The 14,879-nt window shown below is 34.8% G+C and overlaps 1 protein-coding gene and 1 long non-coding RNA gene across 2 annotated transcripts; one reads left to right on the forward strand and one right to left on the reverse strand.

The window, feature by feature from the left end:
• Positions 1–1,722: 1,722 nt before the first annotated feature.
• Positions 1,723–6,558, forward strand: LOC130724937 (uncharacterized). The gene is made up of 2 exons (XR_009014601.1): positions 1,723–5,327; positions 5,911–6,558. It is a non-coding gene; the product is annotated as an uncharacterized LOC130724937 (long non-coding RNA).
• A 7,636-nt stretch (positions 6,559–14,194) lies between these two features.
• On the reverse strand, positions 14,195–14,698 carry LOC130749373 (extensin). Its single transcript, XM_057602721.1, has one exon. It carries the CDS (start codon positions 14,696–14,698, stop codon positions 14,195–14,197), a length of 504 nt encoding a protein of 167 aa, XP_057458704.1.
• Positions 14,699–14,879: the final 181 nt, after the last annotated feature.

A 14,879-nucleotide genomic window follows, 5' to 3' on the forward strand; every position in this document is an offset into this window, starting at 1 on the left:
GAGGAGAGTTCCACATCCTCATCCAGTTACTCGGGGTAATTCTCCTTTGGAGGAAGAGTCCAAAACTTGAGGACCGCCTTCTTTGATAGATCATCATCCCCATCATCTTCCTTCTTGTCAAAGCGCGGTTTTCCTTCTGACTTAAAAGTACCAGAGTATTTCATATCTACATCTTGGGTCTCTTCTTTCTATGGCTCCTTTTCCCTTCTTAGCGTCGGTCTTTTGCGACTTTCCAATCAACCACGTTGACTCAGAGTACTCAACCTTCATTCTACGAGCCATTTCCTCATTTGCCATCTTCGCTTCTGACTCCGTGTCATTTGACTCGAGAAACTTATTTCGGAAAGAGCATTTCTTGGTCTGTGCTCAAAGCATTGACCCACTGGAGTCTTTGTTGACTTGAAACTTTTCGGGTTACCTCTGGACTGAGCTTGACTCATCAGATATTTGTTCTAAAAACATAAAATAATAACTATTTTTCAAAACAAGTTTTTTAAAACAGAAAACAACTTTCAAAAACTGAAGAAAAAAAACTAGACCATCATTGAGCAGATTTGAGATTTTAGTTTTAAAAACATATAACAATAACTATTTTTAAAACAAGTTATGATTAACAAATTTTTTATTTTTTTCAATTTTTAAAAACCGAAAGCAGTTTTCAAAAATTGGAAACAAATAAGTTTAAGAGACTTTAGCTGAGATGGGGCAATGGATTAATGGAAGCTGGACCTGGTCTTTTCAATGGAATGGATCTGTGGATTGGGAACTGCAGGTACAATTGAATGAAGTTATGAGAATTGTTTCTTCATTCTCTCTAATCCAAGGTAAGAAAGATTGCTGGTTCTGGACTCGAGAAAGAGAAGGTATATTCACAGTAAAATCTGCCTATGAAGCGATTTTCTTTAAAGAAATTGGAGACACAGAAGAGTGCTTTTCTCTTCTTTGGAAACTGTTGGCTCCGTCTAATTGTTTAGCCTTTGGCTGGAGGGTTCTTCTGAACAGAGTACAGACGAAAGACAACTTGATTCGCAGACATGTTCAACTTAGTGACTGTTTATGCCCCCTTTGCAGTTCACACGAAGAAACGGTGATGCATCTACTTTTCTTTTGTCAGCATGCTTGGCTGGTTTGGTCCCATGTGTTTAAGTGGCTGGGAATCAATTTTGTTCAACCCAGTTCTTGCAAGGAGCATTTTGTACAATTTGGTGGCTTGCTCGTAGGTATCAAGAAGGTGGGAATTATGTCTATTTGGGTATCTGTGATCTGGCATATTTGGCAGAGTAGGAATGAAGCAGTTTTCAGAGGGGGGTCGCTCACTCCAGAAGAAATATTTGACAACTGCAGAATGAGGTCGTGGGAATGGCTGAGGGTGAAGTGTAAAACGTTCTCCTATTCTATTTATGAATGGTTTAACGAGCCTGTATCTTGCCTTAGCTCTTTCTGAGGAATTCTGTTTTATATCCAATTGTATTTTTTGTAATTAACAACCTGAGTTTGTTATCTGGTTGTGCTATCTTTTAGTTTTCAAACTTTGTATCGGTTATGGGTTTGTGGTACCCCTTGTACCCCTTTAATACAACATTGCTTATCGGAAAAAAAAAAAAAGAGACTTTACTTAAAAGAAACAAAAATTATTTTACAAAACAGTATTCAAACAGGTTTGTGAGACTTAAATTCAAAGAAAATGTTTAATTCATAACACTCACATTCCGCCCTAACCTTGAGAGCGAAGACCAAGCGGCCGATTAATATCGATTTAGAATTACAAGATGCATTGGAAACAAAAATGAATAGATAGGTTTGTGCCTTTGTGGTTGGATTAGTTGCAAATAGTTGGAGAGATCATAAAGATAAAGTTTGTAAACTTCTTTTTTGTGCTGTGCTTTCTCTTTTTCTCTTGTTTAAAATATTAGAGAATGACCATGGGAAGATAAACCCACATTTATTCCTCACACAGGTGATGATGCAAGCAAATTCTCTTTCCGGTCCTATATAAACCCTTCCATCTCCCCTTCATTTCATCACACAACACCTCAAGTTTAATTTAACTTGTTTTCTGTTTCCATAGAGAGTAGTTTCTATGTTGAAGAGGAAACAAGTTTTGTCTCCTCATAACCTAATGAGGGTTCCAGAAGCTGGTGTTACCTTTTTCAGATCCACTTACTGCAGGTTAAAGAAGAGGATCGGAGCTACTCAGCTGCATCTCAAATTAATTTCTCAAATTTAATTTAGAGTAACGGTAAGGGAGGTGACAGAAGAGAGTGAGCACACATGGTGCTTTCTTGCAGTTTCATGCTTGAAGTTATATGTGCTCACCCTCTATCTGTCACCCCACCACCATCTCTTTTCTGCTTATTATTTTTTTAGTACATTGGAAAGATAAATTGCATCATCCCGGGAATGATCCTTGGACCTCCCCCACTCAACTCATATGTCCCTTAACTCTTAGTACTTGAACTATCATCCAGGGACATTTCTGCCTATTATAGTACATGTTTTTATTTTTTATTTTTATTTTCTTGCTTCCCCTTTTTATGACAACTTGCCCTAGCTAGGTAGCAGCTTGGGCTTCACTATCAGCAGCAAATAATACTTTTTGCATCAAATCTCAGGTATGTGGCTTTTCCAGATTGTTCTTATACAGGTTTTTAGTATGCTAACCAGCTCACCAAAAGCATTGATTTCTACCTCTCTAATTTCACAGTTTTAATTATCTCAAAGACTATAACTCTAATTGGTCAATGCTTTTGATGTATACTTAGTCAAATTGCTGCTAATAAGTTAAGAGATTGAGTACTTGATTAATAAAAGTATTGAACTGTTAATTAAGAAACATGGTTATAGTTTTTCTTCGATTTATTGTTTTGGGTGCATATGCACCTCATATAGAAATTAAAAGAAAATAACGGTGATTGTGTCAGATATGGAAATAGAACATCTTATCCTTAGGGTCTTGGGTGAGAAGGAAATTAATCACCAAATTAAATTAAGAGATTTTCTGTGATTTTATCCTTTATCAGCAAATTAACAACTACTATGATGTGAATATTTTAGCCTTGAACAGAATTGTATCCTTTGTAAGACTGAAAACATACTGTGTACAAATCAAATTGAAATCTAGACCAATACCATCTTGTAAATATAGGGTTTGCTTACTAATTGAGAATGAAAGTAAAGAAAGAGAAAGAGCTCACAGTTATTTGATGCTTGTCTTGATTCAATATTGTTAATTTTGACATCTTATTTCTTATATTGTATTCATTTTTAATGCTTGCTATAGCATATTTTAATTAATGAACAACTAATTTTTTGCTGTTGTAGCTTTTCTTAAAAAGAGTTATTTTCTACTATAAATGAATCTTCTCAACTCACGCGCAATATTCTTTTTTTTAGGTATATATATGAAGCTTTCAAATTAAAAGAAATTTAACAACCACATAAACACAATTAACACAAAAAAGACTGTAAAAGTTATTTTCGTCACAGTCTGATCTTGCCTGCCATGAGATCTTGTGATCTAAATAACCAAAATTTTCAACATGTTCAAAATAATTTTTTCATACTTTATATGATATGTGGTTGATTTGAGGTTAACACGGTTGGGAGAAGCGCTTTTCTTGAACAAGATTGTCTCAAATGAAGATATATGTATAGATAAAGGCTTAATTGCAACTTTGGTCCCTGACATTTACAAAAGCCACGATTTTGGTCCCTCACCTAATTTAATTACAAAAATCGTCCCTCACCTAACACTTCGTGAACAACGTTGGTCCAACCGTCAATTTTTTAACGGAAGAAGCTTACGTGGCGTCTGAAAGCTTATGTGGAAGTGCCACTGGCGTCAGAATCGATTTTTCCTCTCCTCTCGGCTGTTTTTTTTATCTCATAGTGAAGCTTTGCTGTTGGGAGGCCTAGTTGTTGGAACGCTGGGATTGAGGTTGTGTCCTATTCCTCTGAGTTTTTTTGTTGTTTTTTCCTCTGAGATGTAGAGGCATGTGCCTCCCTCTCTCCGGTGGCACTTCCACCTAAGTTTTCAAACACCACATAAGCTTCTTCCGTTAAAAAATTGACTGTGGGACCAACTTTGTTCACAGAGTGTTAGGTGAGGGATGATTTTTGTAATTAAATTAGGTGAGGGACCAAAATCGTGGCTTTTATAAATGTCAGGGACCAAAGATGCAATTAAGCCATAGATAAATGAAATATAGCCTAACATTTGTAAATATTTTGTTTTCCCCAATTATATATTGATTTCATATACCCGACATTTTACATATGCAACACAACGCCTTGAACCTCGTCTACTTCAATCATGAATATAATCTGAAAAATAAACCAGATATCTTAAGATCATGTTTAGCAGACTTTTAGAATGAAGAAATGGTGTTTTTAATTTTGTACATTGTGGAATATGTGCATGAATTGGTCCTTAAACCTCTCTCCCACCTAAACACTAAATAAATGGAGTACTGATTCATTTTTTTATTTGATGGTTGTCTTCAGAAAATTATAACTGTGTCCCAATATGGTTTTCCTGTTTTGTATTTTGGTCCTTACAATATTGGTCTAGTTTGTTTACCGCTAAATTAACATGTTGTCGGTGGAGTATTGAATTATTAATAGATGCACAATAAGCAAAGAACTACCACCGAAATTTCCCTGTTGTTAAATATTGTTAAATATTGTTAACAAGAATTGAAGCTGAAAGAAAAGGGCCATGATTATTACTATGTAAGATCAAACATACCCTTATGTTCATCAAACGAAACACTTTTACTTTCTTGTCATTGGAAGATTATAGCCTATCACTTCAAACCTCAAAAGAGATATATATGTTGGTGATTTTAGTATCATCAATGGATTTTAGTAGTAATGTAATTTACTATAGGCCGATGCGATTATGCGTTAAGCTCGGAAACGAGTTAGGGTAGTGCGGAGTGCACGCTCGTTGAGCTAACGTATAATTGACCGCGAATACAAAACGGGGTTCCAAGGGGCGGAGCCCAATTATAATTTTCCTAAACGACCCTTAATTTTAAAAACTGTTAGAATTAACTGTTTTTCGGTTTCCGAAACAAACTCCAATATAAGGAGTCATTTGGCCTCAGATTTGATATACAGAAAACAAAACAGTCATTCTCTCTACATTCCTGATATGTTATCTATTGCCAGAAACAGGTTGTTCTTCAAGAATTATCCCAACAAGGATTTCGTGAACCCAGGCAAGAATAGGGTCGAAATACTTTGTTCGGAAAGGATATGAACACGATTCTTCGAAGTTATCCAAGATCATCCCCAAATTTCCAACAATATATATATATACCAAGGTAATCATTATGAGTTGGAGTTTCTGATGTTGGTTTTGTCCTTACTATTGTTGTGCTTCCTAAATTGAGTATAATTTTTTGCCTTTCAAAAAAATTGAATTGGAGATTTCTGTAACATGCATCACTGTATCAGCAGCATTTCTGTAAGTGCAATTATGACATAGTTAATACTAAAGGCTTGTTCCTAGGTTTTCGATGGCAATTAAGAATAGTACAAATGAAATAGTACATACTACATAGTACATAGCTTCATTTTGAGCGTTGGACTCAATAAAGTCTTTTGCTAGAGTGGTCCTTGTTTTAGAGGTTTGAGTACGATGGAGACTCACACTACAAAATATGCTCCTTCTTCAGCTGCACGCGTCAAGTAATGACATACTTAAAGGAGTTAAAGCATATATAAAGAAAGGGATCATGACTAAAGATATAAATACATTTTAGTTTCATTGTTTGCTCTGTCATATAATTCTATTTTCATTGAAGAATAAAAGAAATTAAGGAAGATATACTAACATTTATACTTCATGTCATAATTAAGTGAAACTCAAATTCAGTGTTTTGACATGTCTCGAACAAACATCAGGTTATCAACTAAAATTCAAGTCATGATGGCCCTTAGACTTGATTCACACAAAAGAAGTACAAACTCACGACGATGGCCTCTGAGCTTTTGCTTGAATACAAGTCTATGCAGAGCAAGTCTAACTCTCCTACTTCAGTTGGACTTGAGGAGGAGTGATGAAATATACAACCCAAGTCTCACATTTGGGACCATAATCTAGTGTGTATATAAACCCAACAAAGACAGAGCTCCTCTCGCTATTGGAGTCTAACTCTATCTCGCAGAGGGCCTAGTTAACTTTTTTAGGCCTTTTGCTTTGTTTGTATCTTTCTCTATTATTGATATATATTCAGCTTTCTAAAAAAAAGTTGGAGCATTCCCAATTAAATTAAGGCATTTTGCATCCTCTTGATCATCATCAATTTTTTTTGGCCCTGCATGCACCAAACCCAACACATATTTTGGTTTTGAAAAAATGTTCTAAATTCCCTATAGTGCGTGTCGGGATGTCTATACCCTAATTGGGAATGAAAGAGAAGTGAAAGATGTGAGAGGTGATTTCAACGGATGAGCAAGGGAGATAAGAAGAAAAATAAAGTGGAAGAAAGATGACTAAATTTTTTGTAAGTATAAAAAAATCAAAGTTAAAAGTGTCAAATATTTTCAGAATACATGAGTATGAATGTTGAATGTTGCAGTAGTGCACCAAAAATACATTACTACATCATTTGATTCAATTAATATGTGTCAAAATTATCTTCTTTCTTATTATATCATATCTAATGCTTTGTAAAGGCTATGTGGATCATATATTATATATTAGCGAACAAAATAATTACAGGTGACCACACCCATTTTAGAACATACAGACAATTATTGGAAAGATGGGACAGTATATATACAAAGCAGCATTTCAAGAATAGCCAGTGTCATCCACTCCTTCTGAAATATGTCTCTGAAGTGGGGATTTTGCTGATCACCTCAACCGCACTGATATTGATATATAGCTTGATATTATGTTTGGTTCAGCTTTTAGATGTAGCTCACTCATTGTTGTGGATACTTTCAATTACAAGAGATTTGATTTATCAATCCATGATATCGCACCTTCTATTAGCTAATGATTAGTATATATGTTATTTGCTTGGGCCATCTCTGGTGAGTGTGGAAAAAACTAAAGCTTGTGTGCTTTGTTCTCCTCTTGTCTAAGGATCAAGATTCTTCATTCCCAAATTAAATATAGTGCACGTTTCATTTCCAGCTTAGTAATGAGATTGTATCATATCTATTAAAAATCAGTTATGTAAGGTTTATCGGAAAGATAAATTGCATCCTCTAGATTGATTCATAGACCTCCCCCACCCAACTCACATGTCTCCTAGCTCTTACCACTTAAGTTATCATTCAGGATATTAGCTATGAAAGTTTTTTTTTTGTCAATTGCTATGTAAGGTTATAAATATCATTTTCATATATATTTTAATTTATACATAATTTTATTCGTGGAAAGAGAGAAAGAGACATTATTTGGGATAGTAAATTTTCATCCCTTATTTAAACTTGAGTCTCACGGCTAGTTAACAGTTAGGTATTATTAGTTGATAATTGTTTTCTTTGTTGTTTTTAATTTCTTCATTGAGCCTATCTTTTTTTTTTTGGTCGAAATTGAGCTTAGTGTAACTTCTCTTCTTGGCTATTTTTCAAGACTCTTCCTTCTTTTTTGATGGGCTATGAAACTATTTGGGCTGCCATATTACTTGCTAGACTTAAAAGTGCAAACTCAAAACATTGATGTTGGTCATCAAGTTAGTGTGTTAGCCTTAGTTTAAGCCGTATCGGGTCAAAAATGTCTTTAGCAAAAAATGTCTTAAAACATCTTATTTGTTATGAATAAAGAGTAAGCAAGTAAATAAGATAGGAGAATAGAGGAACCAGAGATAGAGAAATAGTGTGATGGGATGCTCTGCTAGGTGCAGACTCCCTTGTATTTATATTATTAGGTTTGGAGTGTTGAACAAGTATACATATGGGCCTGGCCCATGGACTCAACTCTGATGGGCATCCAAATATTCATAACACTCCCCCTTGGATGATCATCCCTTAAGAATGTGCCTCATTAAAACCTTACTACGAAAACCCAGTGGGATAAAAACCTAGTGAAGGAAAAAGAGTACATCATTCTATAGTCCGTCTTTGTACATTGCCTCATTAAAAACCCTACCATGAAAAACTCAATGGGAAAAAAAACATGGTTAAGGAAAAAAGAGTACAATGCATTTTAATTGAGATCTTTGAGTCGACGAACTCTCATATTCCGCACAAGCTTTTCAAATGTTGTTGTTGGAAGAGTCTTCGTAAATAAGTCTGCCAAATTATCACTTGAACGAATTTGTTGGATGTCTATGTCACAATTCTTTGGTAGATCATGAGTGAAGAAGAGCTTCGGTGATATTTGCTTTGTCTCATCTCCCTTGATGTATCCTTCTTTTGATTGAGCAGTGCATGTAGTATTATCTTCATATATAGTTGTTGGCGGCATCTTTCCAGAGGACAAATCACCAATTTCAAGTACGCATTGAATCACAAATCTCAACCAAATGTATTCTCGTCTTGCCTCATGTAATGCTAATATTCCTGCATGGTTAGCTGAGGTGGCTATCATAGTTTGTTTCACAGATATCCATGAAATGTTCCTCCACATGTAAACAAGTAACCTGTTTGAGATATTTAGACAAATATCCAGCATCTGCATAACCAATTAGATCAAGCTTGGACATATAGGGGAAAAATAAATGCATATCCATTGTGCCTTTAAGATAACGAAAGACTTGTTTTATTCTATTTCAATGTCTTCGTGTAGGTGAAGAACTAAATCTTGCTAATACGTTAATAACAAATGATATATCAAGTCGAGTATGACTAGCAAGATACATTAATGCTCTAATAGCACTACAATATGGTACTTTATGACCAAGTAATTCTTCATTCTTTTCTCAGGTCTAAAAGGATCTTTATTTACATTTAATGACCTTACAATCAATAGAGTACACAATGGACATGATTTGTCCATATAGATTCCTTTTAATACCTTTGCAATATAAGTCCCTTGGTACATAAATACCTCAGCCTTTAGATACTCAATTGATAAGGCTAGACAAAATTTTCATTCTCAACCATTTTATCTCAGATTCTTTCTTTAGCGAATCTACAGCTTTTGTGAGCTCTTATAGAGTCCCAATAAATCATTGTCATAAACATTAATTATGACATAAACAATCTCATATCTCATCATAAATATGCATGAGTTTGTTGAGTCATTTTGTGACCGTCCTTAAGCAAATAATCATCTAGAGATTGCTTCAATCTAGTAATTTGTTCATTGTTGAGAACATGAATTGTGTGCTTTAGGCATCTTACAATCTTCAAGGAGTTATCAATCTCAAGTGAGCCATACAAATAAGTTGTAACTCCAAGTATCCACCATGATTGTCTAATGTGTCTTAAATATGACAACATTATTTCACTTTACTACAAAGACTCTTTAAGTCTTATTGTCTTTATACCTTTATGGTATAGACGTGAGGTCCCAAGACCCTTAAATTCAGCAAATGAATTGCTTCTTTTTATTTATGGTCAATCACACCCATTCATTTTCGGGTTCAAGATTCTCGCACATATTTCTAATATTGAGCGCTACTTCATCATGTCGACAATTCTTCATATTCTTGGTTTCTTGTTTTAACTTGTAGAGACATAATCATATGAGATCTCTTAAATAAATAATTACAGGTACCTGAACCTCTTCAGGAGGAATAAACATTTTTGTAGTCTCTACACTTTTCAAGATAGTTTGCTTTCTCAACAAGACCATCATCCTTCTCTAGGATATATATTTTTGAACCAAGTTTTAGGCATGCCTTAACCTAATAATAATGACAAATTTTCCAACTGGGATATCAAGTTAGAGAAGGGTATTTACAGCATATAAGGAATTTAATAATTCCTTTTAGGTCAGAGAATGCATCTTTTGAACTTCTGGTTCATAGTGCGAGTGTACATATGCATTCTTCACAAATTTTCAGAGCTGCTTAATTTCCTCTCCCCCTAATGCTGAGAAACAACAAGTAAGATATGAAATATCTATCGGTAATGGCTCAAATTGATTACATAATCTCAGCTTTCCTTGTGGTCTCACCTTAGTGCGTTGTGGTGGAGCAATTGAAAATATATAACGCACATTGAAAATTCTTAGATGGGAGATATTAGGTTCCTGACCATGAACCAATTACAATGGGGAGAATTCTAATGAATTGTTGGCTTGATGCGCAGTGGCGGAACCAGAAATTTTGGGAAGCCTGGGCACATTTATGAAGTAGTCCCTGAATTTTTCCCTTACCTTTACATTTGCCCTTTTTTATTTTTTTTTTTTGGACCTAAATTATGATCTGGACCAAAGAAAAAAAAAATTTGGCCAGAGCCTGGGCACAGGCCCAGGATGGCCAGGCAGTACATCCGCCTATGTTGATGCGTGTCAATGCTGCTAATTGCAATATCACATGTCCATAAATAAGGATATTTGTTCTCATATGTAATTGTCTAGCTATAAATATGAGGCATTTAATTAAACAAATCAGCTAGATAATTTGAATACGAACATGTGCAACTAGATATTCAAAATCATGTCATTTACCAACTTGATCAAGGTTGAAATTTTCACTCTATCAATATTGAGAGTTGATGACATATATTTGGTCATTTAGTCGATGCATCGATAAATTTATGAAATACTTAAATGACCCATAAAAAGAGTGAATACGTGCACATGTATCGCATCTAATATACTCAAGAGTATGCGGGATTCAAACCCATATATTTTACCAATTATTAATTGGTAATGAGAACAAGATATAAGAATTCATTATATTGAAGAATCTTTAGATTCTTCGATGGGTACTCATATGAATTCATATACTTTCGCATCATAAGACTCGGGATGGTCTAACCGGTCATGCATGCCAATCACATTCAATTTGTTCCATATATAGAACTTTATCATTCAAAATAATACTTCAATGTTTGAAGTAAAATTTTCTGGCATTTTAAATCCTTCAAGGATTTTGATATTTTCAACCCATAGTTTATCGTTACATCAATTAGATGTAAATAAAGTCCTTCAAGACTTTCAAATTAATAAGGAATATGTGTACATGACAATTGTGTCACAAGATGAGTATTACATCTCATAATTTCCTTTAACTCATATCCATCGCATGGAAAACGCAATAGGTTTGACATATTTACATGTCTGGATTACTACCGATCCAAGCAATATCTAACAACAGTTTTTATATTGCTCATTATCTTTCTATACTTTGATACCAATTTAGGGGAAGATAAAGGGAGCAGAAAGTATGAGATCATGCGCCAATGTGAGACTCTAACTCACACTTCAATTCTCAACATTCTCCCCCTAAGTGTGAGTAACAATCATATTATTATGCTCCCCCTCAACAAACTATTAGCAATTGCACTGCAATTCGCTTCATCACCGTGTCAATAGGACATGTTGTCTGACCACCACATTGTGTCAAGAAGACTTTCGATATGAAGAGTCATTATCATGGTCACATCAACCATTAATTCAAATACCATTTTTAGGATTGCAACCGCATCTGGGGTTGTTTCTTCAAAAGAAAATATAAGATTATTGATCAATAGATCTTTTCAAAAGTGTCAATGATCCATTTTAAGATATTGCTTTGAAATTTCATAGGCTTGCTTTGAAATTTCATAGGCTTCTTCTAGAGAGCCACCACAAAAGTTTCATTTCATGAAACAATACCATATATGTCATTGGATGTCCTTTAGGGACATTTAACCATGCGTTGATCTAAATGATCACAACTTTTGTCATGTTTATTGAAATATTCACTTCAGGGAATATCTCAATCCTTCCTTAATATAGCTACTTATGTAGCTTACATGATAGACACATGTCTTTCAATCAACTTAATCATTTATAATGATAACGATATAGTTCTTCATGAACTATAATGTATTGACAAAAGACTATAGGGTCTTCTTCTTTTGTTTATTTCAAATAGCTAAGTTTGTTTAAATATTCCTTTATGATAAAAGAAGGAACTCCAGTGATATCTAGAGCCATGAATTCAAGTTTTGCTAGGTTGGACATTTTTAACTATGAATAACAAGAAGAAAAAGAAAATTATTATAATGAAAAAAAAAATATTCAGCATATATTGGAATAAAAAAATCTATCTTTTAATAACTGAAATTGATTTGTTATTGGTTACGCACATATATTCCGAAACTGTTTTGATGATAATGATGAAATATATATTCAATTTGTTACTTGGTATCACAATCTAATCATCATGGAAACAATATTTTCAAAGATTGTTACGAAACTGGTTTTTAAATCAATATCCAATTTGCTTCAAATAAATAGCACAATTTTAGAAAAAATTGATTTTGCACCACACATATAAAACAACCACACGGTAATCTTTAGAAGAATATATATATATGATTTCTTTTTAATTTATTTAATTTGGAAAATAGATAATAAGGTTAATCAATAGGGTGATTGATTTAGGAAAAAAGCATAAGATAAATAATTATCATGACTTATGACCAATCATCGTAAAAGTGATTTTCTATGTAGGCTTATAATGATTTCATTCTAGTACTTCAGGACTGTATGGTTATGAATCTTCCTGATTCATGCATAAATAATTCAATTACAGTACTTCTGGACTGTAAGTCATGAATTTTCAATTACAGTGCTTCTGGACTGTAAGGCTATGAATCTTCCTGATTCATGCAAAATAATTATGCAAAATAATTCAATTACAGTGCTTCTGGACTGTAAGACTATGAATCTTCTTGATTCATGCAAAATAATTCAATTACAGTGCTTCTGGACTGATTCATGCAAAATAATTCAATTACAGTGCTTCTGGACTGTAAAGCAAAATAATACAGTGCTTATGGACGGTAAGGCTATGAATCTTCAGGATTCATGCTTATTCTTTTGACTCATAGATAAATGATTCGAAGAAGAAGGAGAAGAAAAAAGAAGAAGAAAAATTGTAAAATTATAACCTTCCACATGGATGTGGTACTTACTCTGGAAGTGGTACTTACTCTTTCACTTAGGAATTGTGAATTTTATGGAGAGACTATCGTGCTGATAACGTGTTATGAATAAAGAGTAAGCAAGTAAATAAGAGAGGAGAATAGAGGAACCAGAGATAGAGAAATAGTGTGATGGGATGCTCTGCTAGGTGCAGGCTCCCTTGTATTTATATTATTATGTTTGGAGTATTGAACAAGTATACATATGGGTCTGGCCCATGGACTCAACTCTGATGGGCATCCAAATATTCATAACATTATTTGTTTATATTAACAATTAATAATTATGCATATTTTCATAAAATTAATTTTTTTATATATAATTTGTCATTGCTTGTGGGTTTAGAACAACCTTGGGACCCTCGTGGGTGAATGATGCATTGAAACCCCATACCCCATTACCTGGAACCTGCATAGTCCCCCTCCACTATGTAAAAACGTGCAAGTCAAGAGCTAAGGTAACTCATTGATCTCGTATTTAACTATGTCCCTATTTCTCATATTCTAGCTTGAGCGTCGGAGTGCTAACGTGCAGGTTCCCGCGCTTTCTCACGATGAGAAACATTCTGACAGTCCGCGTTCGACAGAGTTCATCCCTTTGGCATTTAACGGCTTTTGATCCTTCAGTTCTAATGCTGCCAACATCCCTTTTGGTGATTTGGTTAGACTTTGTCTTATCACTAATGTATTTTTGTGGGTATATCTGGTAGCCTTGTACTCAATTTTAATAATGTTGTTTAGTCTTCTTTTCAAAAATGTAGTTAATTTAAAGTAAACCAGAAAAAATAAAGAAATAACCAGTTGATAAATATTGTCTTTCCAGTACAGCACAATCGAACAGGGTTCCGCTGCAGATACACTAGACGGGACAAGCAAGAAACAGGGGATCAAGGAGGCAGGGGCAGAACCAAAATAATTGGCATGCATTTGATTAAGCCTTCGCAATTTGGAAAACGAATTGCTCTAAAACTCTATATTTATGATGACTGCACCAAAAGATACGTAGATAAGTTTGAAAACAAACAAAAATAATATATTTCCATACGATTACTCCTTAACATTATTATGAAAAAGAAGACAAAAAAACAAATCACTGAGGATTTCATCATATCCTATGCTTCAGCTTTAATATCTGTAACCTTAACTACTAGTTACCAACAATACAATACACAATCAGGATCAACAATAACAAGAGGAAAAAGTGCACATGAGTAGTAGAAAGAGAAGAAGCAGGTGAAGCGTAAAAGTAGTAATAGGGATGGTAGTTATAGTCATGTGGCCCTGAGACTACTGTAGGCAGTGGCTGTGAAGAACCTGAAGGAGGCGGGTTGAAGGGCTTCAAAAGCGGTGGCGGTGGCGGAGCAGCCCCTGAAGAATGTGGAGGTGGTGATGACTGAGACTTCGGAGGAGGCGGCGAGAACGTGGAAGAAGAAGAGGATGGGGAGTGTGGTGCTGAGGGTACTGATAATAGTGGTGGTGCTAATAGTGGTGGTGGAGGATGTGATGGTGTTGTAAGGAGAGGAGGTGGTGGTGGTGAACATATCAAAGGACATGTCCCACATTCGGTGATGCACCAGAGACTACTTGAAGTTGAAGGTGCTTCCACTTTGTTGTCCTCGGAGGTCACTGTGGCAAGCAAAGCCAGCCCCATGAACACAACTTGAAAGATACAAGAAAATATGCTTTTCTTTATGGATCTCAAGCTCTTGCTGTCGCTACCCATTTGAACTGAAGTTGGAGGAGCTTGGAGAAACCAAGAAGGTATTATACTCATAGCTTAGTGAATAATGTGAGAACTTGGTGGCTTGTAAGTATTCTTTCTATTGGTGTGA

Source organism: Lotus japonicus, chromosome 1, assembly GCF_012489685.1.
Source record: "Lotus japonicus ecotype B-129 chromosome 1, LjGifu_v1.2".
In the NCBI taxonomy this organism is placed as follows: domain Eukaryota; kingdom Viridiplantae; phylum Streptophyta; class Magnoliopsida; order Fabales; family Fabaceae; genus Lotus; species Lotus japonicus.

Excerpts from the sequence above, each read along its gene's own strand:
- LOC130749373 (XM_057602721.1), bottom strand. The coding sequence starts at position 14,698 with ATGGGGCTGGCTTTGCTTGCCACAGTGACCTCCGAGGACAACAAAGTG.